This window comes from Ranitomeya variabilis, chromosome 2 (genome assembly GCF_051348905.1).
Source record: "Ranitomeya variabilis isolate aRanVar5 chromosome 2, aRanVar5.hap1, whole genome shotgun sequence".
Taxonomy (NCBI): Eukaryota; Metazoa; Chordata; class Amphibia; order Anura; family Dendrobatidae; genus Ranitomeya; species Ranitomeya variabilis.
Window position 1 is genome coordinate 759,957,600 of NC_135233.1, and position 16,451 is coordinate 759,974,050.

Consider the following 16,451-nt stretch of genomic DNA (forward strand, 5'->3'; position numbering starts at 1 on the left):
AGCATAATCAGGGGAGCTCAGGGATTTTTACAAGGTAGTTAACAGTTTTTTGAATTAGTCCTCTTTAAGAATGGAACATGAAACACCAATCTTAATTCTTCCAAAGTCATTTGTTTAACCCCTTTACGACCTCTGAAGTATTTTTACATCAAAGTTGGTGTCACTTGCCTTTGATGCAGACTCAGAGGCTGAGCCCACATCTTTCTCTGCACATGATAACTGATTTAATCAGCCATCATGTGCCTTTAACCCCACAACATATTATAAAATTAGATAATTATATTTGTGTGTGGAATTTAAAGTAACTGCTATAGTGTAGATGAATTGAAATGAAAAGTCCTTTCCTACCAATTCAGTGGTACATGCATTCCTGAAGTGTTTTTAAAGAATATAAATACACTATAAAAGATGAAACAGCATTTTAGTTTTTCTTCTGTTTCTTTATTTTATAGATCGCATTGTGCACTTTAATAAGTGGAGAAGACTCATCATCTAATAATATGAAACATATTATCAATACTATAAAATACAAAAAGGTTATTCTCAAATTATGGTTTAGTTTATTTTACAGAATCTGCTATACAATGGGTTAACTTGAGGTCTAATATTACATATGAAGGATGGAAAGGGAATTATACTCTTGTTGTTTCCATAGGCAAGGAGGGGGCGGTCATAATTTCATTAACCAGATACATTATATAGGGTATAGAAAGAGGACATGATCTGAGAGGACCATGACTCGGACATGATACCCTGCGTCTAGAAATAGGGAAACCCATGGATTCATTACTGTGGGTTTGACTCAAGACAACATAAATGACCAAAAATCTCCGTGTCAAGTCTATGAAATATAGAAGCATATGTGCTTAAAGGAGTATTCCCATCTCCAAGATCCTTTCCCAACATGTAGTAGGTGTAACATTGCCTTTTGGGCTTAATAAGGTCCACTTTTTTGCTTCTAAATTGGATCGCAGCTTCCCTTTTCATATTTTGATACTACATAAATTGGACGTTTGATTGGAGGCCTGGCACCCACAGGGAGTAAAATTGGGGTGCTGTTCCATATCTCTCTTTTCTCACATCTATTGCATGCTGCGTTTTTCCTGTCAAGAGATGCAGAAATAGCTGCATCCAAATACTCAATGTGCGCACATACCCTAAAAAGTGAGAATAGTTTCTAAAAATATGATCCCCTTCCAAATGTTCAAATCACCCCCTTTTGCCCCAATAAAATAAAAAAAATAAAAAAAAACATTTTTGGTAACATTGCGTTCATAAAAGTCCGATCTATCAAAAGATAAATAAATGAATCCAATCGGCAAACAGCGTAACGAGGAAAAAAAAAAAAAAGTCACAAAAGGCCAGATTTAGGTTTCTTTGGTAGCAACATTGAAATAAAAGGCGCTCAAAACTTTGAATCTACACCCAAAAAAGTGCCAATAAAAATGTCAGCTCAGGGCACAAAAAAAAAAAAAGCCCTCACCAGCCCCAGATTCCAAAAAATCATACCGCTACGGGTCTTGGAAAATGTTGATGTAATTGAAATTATTTTTCCTATAAATTTCCACAATTTATATAAAGAGAACCAATACATGTTGGTATCGGAGTACTCTTACTGACCTGGAGAATACTATTGCCAGATCAGTTTTAGAATATAGTGAACATGGTAAATAAAAAATAATTGTGAAATTGCAGTTCCTTTGTAATTTCAACGCACATGGATTTTCTTCCCCACTTTCCAGTGCATCACATGATAAAATGAATGGTGTCACTCAAAAGTACAACTCGTCCTGCAAAAAACAAGCCCTCATACAGATAGGAGGACGGAAAAATTAAAAAAAGTGATGGCTCTTGGAATAACGGAGGCAAAAACAAAAATGCAAAATCGCAAGGTTATGAAGGAGTTAAAGGACTCAGCACAGCCATGAAATACATAGTCAAACACTGACTTCATTGTGGGCTGTGCAATTACCGTATATACTCGAGACTAAGCCGAGAATTTCAGCCCATTTTTTTAGGCTGAAATTGCCCCTCTCGGCTTATACTCGAGTCATACCAAGGGGTCGTCAGGGGAGGGGGAGCGGAGCTGTGTAATCATACTCACCGGCTCCTGGCGCGGTCCCTGCACCTTCCTGGTTCTCCGGCAGCTTCTTCCTGTAGTGAGCGGTCACATGGTACCGCTCATTACAGTAATGAATATGGACCCGACTCACTCCCATAGGGGTGGAGCCGCATATTCATTACTGTAATGAGCGGTACCACGTGACCGCTCACCACAGGAAGAACCGGCGCCGGGGAACAGACGTGCAGGGACCACGCCAGGAGCAGGTGAGTATAACGCAGTGCGCGATATTCACCTGCTCCCCGTTCCCCCGTCGGCGCCGCTGTGTCTTCTGCGTCCTCTGCAGTGACGCTCCGGTCAGAGGGCGCGATGACGCAATTAGTGCGCGCCGCCCTCTGCCTGAACAGTCAGTGCAGAGGACGGGGAAGTCACAGCGGTGGTCGGCGGTGGAACGGGAAAGGTGAGTATAGCAAGTGCCGGGGGCCTGAGAGGGGAGTATGTGATTTTTTGTTTTTTTAATCGCAGCAACAGCATATGGGGCAAATATCTGTATGAAGCATCTTATGGGGCCATGTGCAGCGTTATATGGGGCAAATATCTGTATGAAGCATCTTATGGGGCCATGTGCAGCATTATATAGGGAAAATATCTGTATGGAGCATCTTATGGGGCCATGTGCAGCATTATATGGGCAAATATCTATATGGGGCCATGTGCAGCATTATATGGGGCAAATATCTATATGGGGCCATGTGCAGCATTATATGGGGCAAATATCTATATGGAGCATCTTATGGGGCCATGTGCAGCATTATATGGGGCAAATATCTATATGGAGCATCTTATGGGGCCATGTGCAGCATTATATGGGCAAATATCTATATGGGGCCGTGTGCAGCATTATATGGGGCAGATATCTGTATGGAGCATCTTATGGTGCCATTTGCAGCATTATATGGGACAAATATCTGTATGGGGCCATATGCAGCATTATATGGGGCAATTATCTGTATGGAGCATCTTATGGGGCCATGTGCAGCATTATATGGGGCAAATATCTGTATGGAGCATCTTATGGGGCCATGTGCAGCATTATATGGGGCAAATATCTGTATGGAGCATCTTATGGGGCCATGTGCAGCATTATATGGGGCCAATATCTGTATGGAGCATCTTATGGGGCCATGTGCAGCATTATATGGGGCAAATATCTGTATGGAGCATCTTATGGGGCCATAATCAACATTTGTGCAGCATTATATGGGGCATATTTTAATATGGAGCATCTTATGGAGCCCATCATGAACTGTATGGAGCAGTATATGGGGCTCCTGATTCAATATGGATATTCAAAAACACAACCTACTGATGTCTCAATTAATTTTACTTTTATTTGGTATCTATTTTTATTTTTGAAATTTACCAGTAGCTGCTGTATTTTCCACCCTGAGCTTATACTCGAGTCATTAAGTTTTCCCATTTTTTTGTGGCAAAATTAGGGGGGGTCGGCTTATACGCGAGTATATACGGTATATATTTCTCCTGTTGCTCAGCTCAATATTAGGGAGCTGCCTCAAAACAGATGGTATAGGAACACAGACATATGCATGCCGCAACTACCATGTTGGTCAAAAAAACTAAATATAATATCCAATTAACCCCTTAGTGACAGAGCTTATTTGGTATTTACAGTGGGGAAAAAAGTATTTTTAGTCAGTCACCAATTGTACAAGTTCTCCCACTTAAAAAGATGAGAGAGGCCTGTAATTGACATCTTAGGTAGACCACAACTATGAGAGTCAAAATTGAGAAAACAAATCCAGAAAATCACCTTGTCTGATTTGGCAAGATTTCTTTTACAAATTATGGTGGAAAATAAGTATTTGGTCACCTAAAAACAAGCAAGATTTCTGTTTCTCACAGACCTGTAACTTCTTGAAGAGGCTCATCTGTCCTCCACTCATTACCTGAAGTAATGGCACCTGTTTGAACTTGTTATCAGTATAAAAGACACCTGTCCACAACCTCAAACGGTCACACTCCAAACTCCACTATGGTGAAGACCAAAGAGCTGTTGAAGGACACCAGAAACAAAATTGTAGCCCTGCACCAGGCTGGGAAAACTGAATCTGCAATAGGCAAGCAGCTTGGTGTGATGAAATCAACTGTGAGAGCAATAATAAGAAAATGGAAGACATACAAGACCACTGATAATCTCCCTCGATCTGGTGCTCCACGCAAGATCTCACCCCATGGGGTCAAAATGATCACAAGAATGGTGAGCAAAAATCCCAGAACCAAATGGGGGGACCTAGTGAATGACCTGCATAGAGCTGTGACCACTATAACAAAGGTTACCATCAGTAACACACTATGCAGCCAGGGACTCAGATCCTGCAGTGCCAGACGCGTCACCCTGCTTAAGCCAGTACATGTCCGGGCCCGTCTGAAGTTTGCTACAGAGCATTTGGATTATCCAGACGAGCATTGGGAGAATGTTATATGGTCTGACGAAACCAAAGAAGAACTGTTTGGTAGAAACAAAACTCGTCATGTTTGGAGGATACAGAATGCCGAGTTGCATTCAAAGAACACCACACCTACTGTGAAGCATGGGGGTGGCAACATCATGCTTTGGGGCTGTTTCTCTGCAAAGGGACAGGACGAATGAACATGAAAAAATGAATGGGGCCATGTATCATGAGATTTTGAGTGCAAACCTCCTTCCATCAGCAAGGGCACTGAAGATGAAATGTGGATGGGTCTTTCAGCATGATAATGATCCCAAGCACACCACCAGGGCAACGAAGTAGTAGCTTCATAAGAAGCATATGAAAGTCCTGGAGTGGCCTAGCCAGTCTCCAGATCTCAACCCCATGGAAAACCTTTGGAGGGAGTTGAAAGTCTGTGTTGCCCAGCGACAGGCCTAAAGCATCACGGCTCTAGAGATCTGCATGGAGGAATGGGCCAACCTTGTGAAGACTTACAGAAAACGTTTGACCTCTGTCATTGCCAACAAAGGATATATAACAAAATATTGAGATGAACTTTTGTTAACGACCAAATACTTATTTTCCACCATAATTTGCAAAACAAATCTTGCCAGATGAGACAATGTGATTTTCTGGATTTGTTTTCTCATTTTGACTCTCATAGTTGTGGTCTACCTATGATGTCAATTACAGGCCTCTCTCATCTTTTTAACCCCTTTACCCCCAAGGGTGGTTTGCACGTTAATGACCAGGTCAATTTTCACAATTCTGACCACTGTCCCTTTATGAGGTTATAACTCTGGAACGCTTCAACGGATCCTGATGATTCTGACACTGTTTTCTCGTGACATATTGTACTTCATGATAGTGGTAAAATTTCTTTGATATTACCTGCGTTTATTTGTGGAAAAAAAAACGGAAATTTTGCCAAAATTTTGAAAATTTCGCAATTTGAGTTTTTATGCAATTAAATCACAGAGATATGTCACACAAAATACTTAATAAGTAACATTTCCCACATGTCTACTTTACATCAGCACAATTTTGGAACCAAAATTTTTTTTTGTTAGGGAGTTATAAGGGTTAAAAGTTGACCAGCAATTTCTCATTTTTATAACACCATTTTTTTTTAGGGACCACATCTCATTTGAAGTCATTTTGAGGGGTCTATATGATAGAAAATACCCAAGTGTGACACCATTCTAAAAACTGCACCCCTCAAGGTGCTCAAAACCACATTCAAGAAGTTTATTAACCCTTCAGGTGTTTCACAGGAATTTTTGGAATGTTTAAATAAAAATGAACATTTAACTTTTTTTTTCACAATAAATTTACTTCAGCTCCAATTTGCTTTATTTTACCAAGGGTAACAGGAGAAAATGGACCCCAAAAGTTGTTGTACAATTTGTCCTGAGTACGCCGATACCTCATATGTGGGGGTAAACCACTGTTTGGGCGCATGGCAGAGCTCGGAAGCGAAGGAGCGCCATTTGACTTTTCATTGCAAAATTGACAGGAATTGATATGGGACGTCATGTTGCGTTTGGAGAGCCACTGATGTGCCTAAACATTGAACCCCCCCACAAGTGACACCATTTTGGAAAGTAGACCCCCTAAGGAACTCATCTAGATGTGTTGTGAGAGCTTTGAACCCCCAAGTGTTTCACTACAGTTTATAACACAGAGCCGTGAAAATAAAAAATCCTTTTTTTTTTTTTTTCACAAAAATTATATTTTAGCCCCCAGTTTTGTATTTTCCCAAGGGTAACTTTCCCAAGGGTAACAGAAGAAATTGGACCCCAAAAATTGTTGTCCAATTTGTCCTGAGTACGCTGATACCCCATATGTGGGGGGGAACCACCGTTTGAGCGCATGGCAGAGCTCGGAAGGGAAGGAGTGTAATTTGGAATGCAGACTTAGATGGATTGGTCTGCAGGCGTCACATTGCGTTTGCAGAGCCCCTAATGTACCTAAACAGTAGAACCCCCCACAAGTGACCCCATATTGGAAACTCGACCCCCCCAAAGAACTTCTCTAGATGTGTTGTGAGAACTTTGAACCCCCAAGTTTTTCACTACAGTTTATAACGCAGAGCCATGAAAATAAAAAAAAAAATTTTTCCACAAAAATTATTTTTTAGCCCCCAGTTTTGTATTTTCCCAAGGGTAACAGAAGAAATTGGACCCCAAAAGTTGTTGTCCAGTGTGTCCTGAGTATGTTGATACCCCATATGTTGGGGTAAACCCCTGTTTGGGCGCACGGGAGAGCTCGGAATGGAAGGAACACTGTTTTACTTTTTCAACGCAGAATTGGCCGGAATTGAGATCGGACGCCATGTCGCGTTTGGAGAGCCTCTGATGTGCCTAAACAGTGGAAACCCCCTAATTATAACTGAAACCCTAATCCAAACACATCCCTAACCCCAATCCCAACGGTAACCCTAACCACACCCCTAACTCTGACACACCCCTAACCCTAATCCCAACCCTATTCCCAACCGTAAATGTAATCCAAACCCTAACCCTAACTTTAGCCCCAACCCTAACTGTAGCCTTAACCCTAGCCCCAGCCCTAACCCTAGCCCTAACCCTAGCCCTAACCCTAGCCCTAACCCTAGCCCTAACCCTAGCCCTAACCCTAGCCCTAACCCTAGCCCTAACTCTAACGGGAAAATAGAAATAAATACATTTTTTTAATTTTTTTTATTTTTCGCTAACTAAGGGGGTGATGAAGGGGGGTTTGATTTACTTTTATAGCGAGTTTTTTAGCGGATTTTTATGATTGCCAGCCGTCACACACTGAAAGACGCTTCTTATTGCAAAAAATATTTTATGCATTTCCACATTTTGAGAGCTATAATTTTTCCATATTTTGGTCCACAGAGTCATGTGAGGTCTTGTTTTTTGCGGGACGAGTTGACGTTTTTATTGGTAACATTTTCGGCCATGTGACATTTTTTGATCGCTTTTTATTCCGATTTTTGTGAGGCAGAATGACCAAAAACCAGCTATTCATGAATTTCTTTTGGGGGAGGCGTTTATACCGTTCCGCGTTTGGTAAAATGGATAAAGCAGTTTTATACTTCGGGTCAGTACGATTACAGTGATACCTCATTTATATCATTTTTTTTTATGTTTTGGCGCTTTTATACGATAAAAACTATTTTATAGAAAAAATAATTATTTTTGCATCGCTTTATTCTAAGGACTATAACTTTTTTTTTTTTTTTTTATGATGCTGTATGGCAGCTCGTTTTTTGCGGGACAAGATGACGTTTTCAGCGGTACCATGGTTATTTATATCCGTCTTTTTGATCGCGTGTTATTCCACTTTTTGTTTGGCGGTATGATAATAAAGCATTGTTTTTTTGCCTCTTTTTTTTTTTTTGCTGTGTTCACTGAAGGGGTTAACTAGTGGGACAGTTTTATAGGACGGGTCGTTACGGACGTGGCGATACTAAATATGTGTACTTTTATTGTTTTTTTTTTTATTTAGATAAAGAAATGTATTTCTAGGGACAATATTTTTTTGGGGGGGAATTTTTTTTTGGAATTTTTTTTTATTTTTTTTACACATGTGAATATTTTCTTTTTTTTACACTATAACATTGCCCCAGGAGGGGCATCATGTTATAGTGCAAGATCGCCGATCTGACACTTTGCTGTACCTCCCCTCCCTGCGCGATGCTTCCCTGTACCGCCGGTACACTGCGATCATGATCGCAGTGTGCCGGGGGCGGTCCGTGACCGCTCCTGGCACATAGTGCCGGATGTCAGCTGCGATAGTCAGCTGACACCCGGCCGCGATCGGCCGCGCTCCCCCCGTGAGCGCGGCCGATTGCGCTGGACGTACTATCCCGTCGGTGGTCATACGGGCCCACCCCACCTCGACGGGATAGTACGTCCGATGTCAGAAAGGGGTTAAGTGGGAGAACTTGCACAATTGGTGGCTGACTAAATACTTTTTTTTCCCCCACTTGTAAATGACCAAGCCGATTTTTACAATTCTGACCACTGTCACTTTACGATCTTATAACTCTGGAACGCTTCAACTTCAACATATCCTACTGATTCTGAGACTGTTTTTTCGTGACATATCGTACTTCATGTTAGTGGTAAACTTCTTTGATATGATTTGCATTTATTTATGGAAAAAATGGAAGCTTGGCAAAAAATTTGAACATTTTGCAATTTTCCAACTTTTAATTTTTGTACCCTTAAATCAGAGTCATATCACACAAAATAGTTAATAAATAACATTTCCCACGTCATCTTTACATCAGCACAATTTTGGAAACAACTTTTTTTTTGTTAGGACGTCATAAGGGTTAAAAGCGATTTCTAATTTTTACAAAACTATTTTTTTTTTTTTTTTTTTTTTTTTTTAGAGCCCACCTCACATTTGAAGTGAGTTTTGGGGGGGGGGGTCAATATAACACAAAATACCCAAAAGTGACACCACTCTAGAAACTGCACCCCTCAAGGTGTGCAAAACTACATTCATGATGTTTATTAACCTTTCAACAGAACCAAAGCAATGTGGAAGGAAAAAAAAAAAAATGAACATTTTACTGTTTTCACAAAAAAAAAAAAAAATTATTTTAGAACCAAACTTTTAATTTTCACAAGGGTATCAGGAGAAAATGGACCACAAAATGTGTTGTGCTATTTCTCCCGAATACCGGCCGATACCCCGTATGTGGGGGGAAAGACACTGTTTGGGCGCATGGCAGGGCTCCAAAGGGAGGCAGCAGTTTCACTTTTGGAACGAAAAATTGGCTGGAATCAATGGCGGGCGCCATGTCGCGTTTGGAGACATCCCGATGTACCTAAACAGTGGAAATCCAATTGTAACTCCAACCTCAACACAGACCTAACCCCAAGCCGAAAATGTTGCGTTTCCGTGCGGGCGCCGCACACCTGAAATCGCCACGTGCAGACACATCCGCATACAACGCATGTCCCTGCGTACCCAATGTTAAAGATAGGTTCGCAGGGAAACGCAGGAAGCATCTGGCAGTAGGCGGAGCTTCACGGAGGAAGCAAGGAGGAAGGACGCTGCCATCCGCAGCGCACAGGAACGCAAGTCTGAAACCAGCCTAATAGAGGTGTTTGACTTATCAGCGATCCCTGGTAAATGAATGGAGGACTCATGCGGAAAGACTTACAGTACAGAAGATGCTCTGGGAAACCATACTGAGAAATCAGCCCGATTACTGGTGTGGGTCTAAAACAAAGCAATTTACAGCACTGGTCACTAATATAATGGCTTTATTAGGTTTATAGCTTAATGAAATAGATACACAATTATTAAACTTTTTCAGTGGATTGTCGTCTTTCACTGGCCTTATGCTCTACTACTTTATATAAATAGATATCTGAATTAATGCAACCAACTGCAAGATTTCTAAAATAATTGGCGCCTCACCATTGCAAGATCTAGGAATCTCAGAATATATCCTAATCATATCCAACTGACTTAGAAACATGGCCGATTACAAGAGAGCCATGCCAACGGCACATTGTCATCACCTTCTGCATCCTAGAATAATGCCAGAATTCACTGACAGTCAGCAGAGGTCTACAAAGTGGTAAAGAATCATACAGTATAATAAGTTATGTAACTATTAATTGTACAGTAGTTACGTATTTATTGCATGTTGTCTCTTCAGAGGAAGAGGACTAGAACTCTAGTGCCACCTATTGGAAGTAGCAATACTAAGAGTCAATGTTGACCCTTTAACGAGCCTTGTCACATGACTTGGGTCAGACGCCTCTCAATCAGCCAAATCAGATCTCCACTTTGCACTGACGAGGTGCAAATTGAGATTCTGGTTTAGCTATTATCCTAAGTCATGTGACAAGGCTCGTTAAAGGGTGCGACATTGACAGTTAGGATTACTTCTTCCAATAGGTGGCACTAGAGTTCTAGTTCTCTTCCTCTCTGAATTTCAAGGGGGTTGTCCACTCGGCACCAATCCCTCCCTGACCCCTCCACTGCTCTCAGCTCCATGTCTCTCTAGTCTCCTAACAAATAATGTTAAATACCTGCAGCAGCCGATCAATGGCCACTAAATAACAGGAGTTCTTCTGCTCAAACAGCATTGTGAAGGATATTTCGAACATGATGGTGGCGATGGTCACAGAGCCGAGAGCAGAAAAGCATTGCTAGTCTTGGGGGTAAGAATCATTTTTTTTCAATTATGCAGCAGGCTGTGTCCATTACCATGATGTTGTCCAGTAGTGGACAACCCCTTTATTTTCTAATATCCTGGGAACTACTATGCTGCACTTCACATTTATTTGGGTGATTACAACATTTAATGGAAATTTCAGTTTCCAAATAAATATATTTCTTCTTTAACTGCTTGCCTTGACATCAAACTAAATTGACGTCCCTGCAATCAGATTACTGGATACCCACCCTACATGGCAATATAAGCTCCCTGTAGTAATAAGGAGATCTCAGACCAGATGAGGCAGGTGTAGATACTCTGAAAATCCAGGCCACATTGGCTGTATAATCCTTTTTTTAAAGCTTGTGTCTAGCAAGAAAGTGAAAAAGTGAACAAGTCCATGTTTATTTATGAGCTGAATTCAATCTCAACCCACCTAGTCTGACTGACAGATCCTCAAGTGTCCTTCCAGCTCCTGGGATCTCACACTGCTCAGTACAAGCTGCAGCTGTCAGTGAGGCTGGGGGGCGGAGACTGGACTATACAGCCATTCTGACATGGTGTATATAGCTATTCTGGCCTGGATGAAAGGGAAATAACCCAGGGGCTCAGGCAAAACACAGCACTGTGGTCTCCTGGAATCTGGCCGGGGGCCGGAGAAAAAGGTTATCACTGGCAATAAACGGCACACGCGCTGGAAATTTCCCACCCCTGGTCTAGCACATGGATTAGCTCGTGTTAAGGTACCTTCACACGAAGCGACGCTGCAGCGATAGCGACAACGATGCCGATCGCTGCAGCGTTGCTGTTTGATCGCTGGGGAGCTGTCACACAGACCGCTCTCCAGCGACCAACGATGCCCCCGGGTAACCAGGGTAAACATCGGGTTGCTAGGCGCAGGGCCGCGCTTAGTAACCCGATGTTTACCCTGGTTACCAGCGTAAAAGTAAAAAAAACAAACAGTACATGCTCACCTGCGCGTCCCCCAGCGTCTGCTTCCTGACACTGACTGAGCTCCGGCCCTAACAGCACAGCGGTGACGTCACCGCTGTGCTTTCACTTTCAGTTTAGGGCCGGCGCTCAGTAAGTGTCAGGAAGCGGAGGCTGGGGGACGCGCAGGTGAGCATGTACTGTTTGTTTTTTTTACTTTTACGCTGGTAACCAGGGTAAACATCGGGTTACTAAGCGCGGCCCTGCGCTTGGTAACCCGATGTTTACCCTGGTTACCAGTGTAAAACATCGCTGGTATCGTTGCTTTTGCTTTCAAACACAACGATACACGGCGATCGGACGACCAAATAAAGTTCTGGACTTTATTCAGCGACCAGCGACATCACAGCAGGATCCTGTTCGCTGCTGCGTGTCAAACGAAACGATATCGCTAGCGAGGACGCTGCAACGTCACGGATCGCTAGCGATGTCGTTTCGTGTGAAGGTACCTTTACAGTGGAGTTCTATTTTACGGTACACAAACATTAAAGGGATATTCCCATCTCCAAGATCCTATCTCAATGTGTAGTAGGTGTAATAACATTAGCAATTATCTCCAATTAGAAATGTAGTATAGTTCTACTGATAACATATGTCGCTAAGGCCATGACCAAGGCATTGCAGAACCTTAGATAGCCAAGGATAGTAGCCATTGTTACCACCAATGATATATAGACAGTTCGCTAGTTGTAGTAACCATGGAAACCTAAGGTCCTGCACATGAGGAAAGAGACATGGCATATCAGAAAAACTATACTACATTTCTAGTTGAAGGTATTTGCTATTATTATTATTATTACATCTACTACATATTGGGATAGAATCCTGGAGATGGGAATACCCCTTTAAAGCTGCACATACATTTTACCACTTTTGTTTTTTAATAACATTTTGAAACAAAGCTGTGTTTTATCCAAGTATATCTCTTGAAGAACCTGTTAGTAGGTGTCTGATTGATTTTCAATAAAACTCTTCTCCTACAATGTATCTGGGTCTTCTAGAACCTCTTATTTGAACTAGAATATACGGCTATAGATTATAATATGAATATAATATAGGAACTTGTGGCACGTAGGTGTGTGAAAGACGCTTACCTTGTAATTGCAGTAAAGAGCCCTCGGATGCGTGCCTTATGGCGGGCAACAAATGCCTCAGTATAGATGACACCCTTGTTGTTCTGGTCTATCTTCCCTTGGATTATACTTCCAAGTCTTAGGTCCAAAGACTGCAGGTAAAGAGGGATTAGACGTGAGAGGCTGTTTACTTTCCTACTGTTGGACTCTATTGTTTGACTGAGCAAGTCCTACATATGGCTGTGATGTATCTATGATCAACCCTAAAGTGTGGAGCATAGTCCTAGATTTAGGAGACTAATTCAATAATGTATTAGACCAAGTTCAGATCAGAGAATGGGAAAACAAAATGCTGGCCGATTGTCATCCGTGTTCCATCCATGTGGCATCTGTTCATTATGTACAGCTTTAGTGTAACACAGCCAGAAAAAATGGGATGCAATATGGATGATCTCTATGGGATTCAGATTTTATTTGCATGCACCCATGGGTATGAATAGGCGAGTCTCATCCAATATACAGAAGAGAATAATGCATGCGGAGATATTTTTTAACACAAACACTTGGCCCAGGTGAAATAAGTTATCTGATCAGCCCTACTGAATCACATGGGGCAGTGTGCGGTCAGTGTACTATCTGATTTTAACTCTGACAGCAATCTCATCCCAGCGTGAAAAACTGACCATTTCCATGTTAAAGATGACAAGTTCCTCAGTGCCCCTCCTCCCTGCTGCTGTCAGCGTTAAGCACTTAGGGTACGCTTACCCTGAGAACTATATTCCTGTAAATGTCAACAGTGGGAAGAATCCGTTTTATCCCCTAATGCAGTGGTAGTAATAAAAGAAACACAGAGCTACTGAAATACGGCTCTGGCGCGTTCCTTTATCACCTCTGTCAGGAAGTCTCCAGGAAGGTCGTATGTCTTGCATAGTTCTGATATAGTCACTTGGCCGGCTTCCTGCAATTTATCATTGACTTCTTCAGCTATCTGGTCCAGATAGTTGCTAATAATAAAAAGAAGAAATGTGAATAGATGCGTCTTGCTAAAAATAAGAAACACATATGAAACTCGGGACATATGTCGCTATTGTCCTCTTGGTTAATTAACTATTAGAAAGTCAGTTTAGAAACTATTCATTCAAGGAATTTAAAATATGTGAAACATACTATTGTCATTTTTAATGTAAAACTGAAGGGAATCAGACAGCTGATTCTTGATATGTTTTCACCTTCATGACCAGGCCAATTTTTTCCATTCTGATCACTCATCTTATGAGGCAATTACTCTGGAACGCTTGAATGGATCCCACTGATTGAGACTGCTTTTTTTCATGTACTTCACGATAGTCATAAACTTTCTTTGATAGGACTTACATTTATTTGTGAATTTAAAAAAAAACAAAAACGGAAATTTGTCAAAAATTTTGAAACTTTCAAACTTTTTAAATTTTTATGCCCTTAAATCAGTCATGTCACACAAAATAGTTAATAAATGACATTTCCCACATGTCTACTTTACATCAGCACAATAACATTTTTTGTTCGAAAGTTATAAGGGTTAAAAGTTGACCAGCGATTTCTCGTTTTTACAACAAAATTTACAAAACCATTTTTAGGGACCACATCACATTTGAAGTGACTTTGAGGGGTCGATAATAGAAAATACCCAAAACTGACATTAATCTAAAAACTGCACCCCTGAAAGTGCTCAAAACCACATTCAAGAAGAAGCTTATTAACCCTTTAGGTGCTTCACAGAAACTAATGGCATGTGGAAGGAAAAAAAAATAAAAGTTTAACTTTTTTTTTTTTTTTTTCACAAAAATTTACTTTAGACACAATCTTTCATAACAGTTACAGGAGAAAATGGACCAAACAATTTTTGTGCAGTCTCTTCTGAGAACACAGATACCCCATATGTGGGGGGAAAATCACCGTTTGGGCGCAAGGCCAGGCTTAGAAGAAGGGAGTGGCTTTTGACTTTTTGAATGCAAAATTTTCTGGAATAATTAGCGGACGCCATGTCGCGTGTGAATAGCCCATTTTGAAAACTTGACTCAGGGAACATATCTAGATGTGTATTGATCACCTTGAACCCCCAGGTGCTTCACAGAAGTTTCTAACATTGAGCCATGAACATTTTAAAAAAATAAATACAATTTTTCCCACAAAAATGTTTTTTTAGCCCGAAATTTAGCATTTTCACAAGGGTAACAGGAGAAAATGGACTCCACAATTTGATGTGCAATTTCTCCTGAGTACACAGATACCTCATGTGGTTGAAAACTACTTTTGAGCCACAGTGCCAATCTCCGAAGGGAAGGAGCGCCATATTACAGTGTAGATTTTGCTGCACTGGTTTGATTGTGCCATGTCACATTGGCAGAGCCCCTGAGATGCCAGAACAGCAGAATTCCCCCATAAGTGACCCCATTTTACAAACTACACCTCTCAATGAATTCAATCTGGGGTGCAATGATCACTGACACCACAGGTGTGTCACAGAATTTTATACCACTGGGCAGTGAAGAAAAAAATTTACATTTTTAACCACCAAGATTGTGTGTTAGCCCCAAGTTTTACATTTTCATACTGGGAAATGGGTAAAAATGACACCAAAAAGTGTCCCACATATTCTGCTGAATGTAAAAATACCACATATGTGGCTGTACAGTACTACTTACCCACAAGGCGAGAATCGGGAGGGATGGAGAGCTATTTGCCTCTTAGAGGCGCAGATTTTCCTAGAATAGTTTGTGACCTTCATATATTTGGCCCCCAAGTGCTAGAAAAGCAGAATCACTTCTCAAGTGACCCCAGTCTGGAAATTATACACCGTTGGGAATTTATCTACAGGTGTAGTGACGATTTTGACTCCATGGGCGTTTTCTAAAAACCAGCAGCAGTGGATGTTGCTGAGTGGAAATTGCAAACTGTCATTGTAGTAACCAGTACGTAGTACCCAGCTCATGCTTCTGGAGACATGCACCTGTAAAATAGGGGCTCAGAGGGGAGGGGGGAATTTGGAAGCGAAGAATTTGAAGACTTTCTTTTGGAGGGTGAGGAGCCAATTTGCTTTTCCAAAGCCTTTGTACTAGTAACATAGAAGCCCCCAATATTTCTCATTGACATATGACGGATCTGAGTGGAGACTTTCTTTTTTTGTAGATTTAGTTGAAGCTTTTATTAGAAACATTTTGGATTACATTTATCCTGCACTCTACTCTGAGCACTTACTTTGGAGTTTCCATCTAGTGACTTGGCAGATGAAACCCCAGCAGGATCCATTCACTATAAATGAGGCAGCTGAGTTATTCTGGACTCCGTCTGGCCTGTGTTCAGCAGTGTCCTTTCCAGAAGCGCACAAAACTGTGGCCGACTGTGCTTTTATGCTCGCCTAAAAAGACAGACCCCGTCGGCTCACAGGTCCTATGGCGTCCACAGTGCCTCTATCTGCACCATTATAGGGAATCTTCTGCCGGGAGTTCCGTCTGAATCCTGATTTCAGAGAATTACACAGAAACCCCGGTGTAGAGCTCAGGAAGAATGTAAGCTGCGCCTTAATGGGATCTTTGGGAGGCAGAATGAACAAATCAACAGCAGGAGAATTAGTTTTATTTTTTTTTACATTGTTCCCTCTGTGATATAAGTAATTAGAC

General features: G+C 41.4%; 2 protein-coding genes across 3 annotated transcripts in view; one reads left to right on the plus strand and one right to left on the minus strand.

Moving 5' to 3' along the window:
- LOC143809899 (uncharacterized) overlaps positions 1 to 16,451 on the plus strand; it is an 848,616-nt gene that overhangs the window by 331,957 nt on the left and 500,208 nt on the right. The window lies entirely within an intron of this gene.
- The window catches only part of UFL1 (UFM1 specific ligase 1), an 84,460-nt gene that overhangs the window by 60,522 nt on the left and 7,487 nt on the right, over positions 1 to 16,451 (minus strand). For both annotated transcript variants that reach the window (XM_077289701.1, XM_077289702.1), the window contains exons 5-7: positions 13,682 to 13,796; positions 12,814 to 12,944; positions 9,722 to 9,780 (exon numbers count right to left, since the gene is read on the minus strand). In XM_077289701.1, the coding sequence (XP_077145816.1) occupies positions 9,722 to 9,780; positions 12,814 to 12,944; positions 13,682 to 13,796 (305 nt within the window). The remainder of the gene's footprint in view (positions 1 to 9,721; positions 9,781 to 12,813; positions 12,945 to 13,681; positions 13,797 to 16,451) is intronic.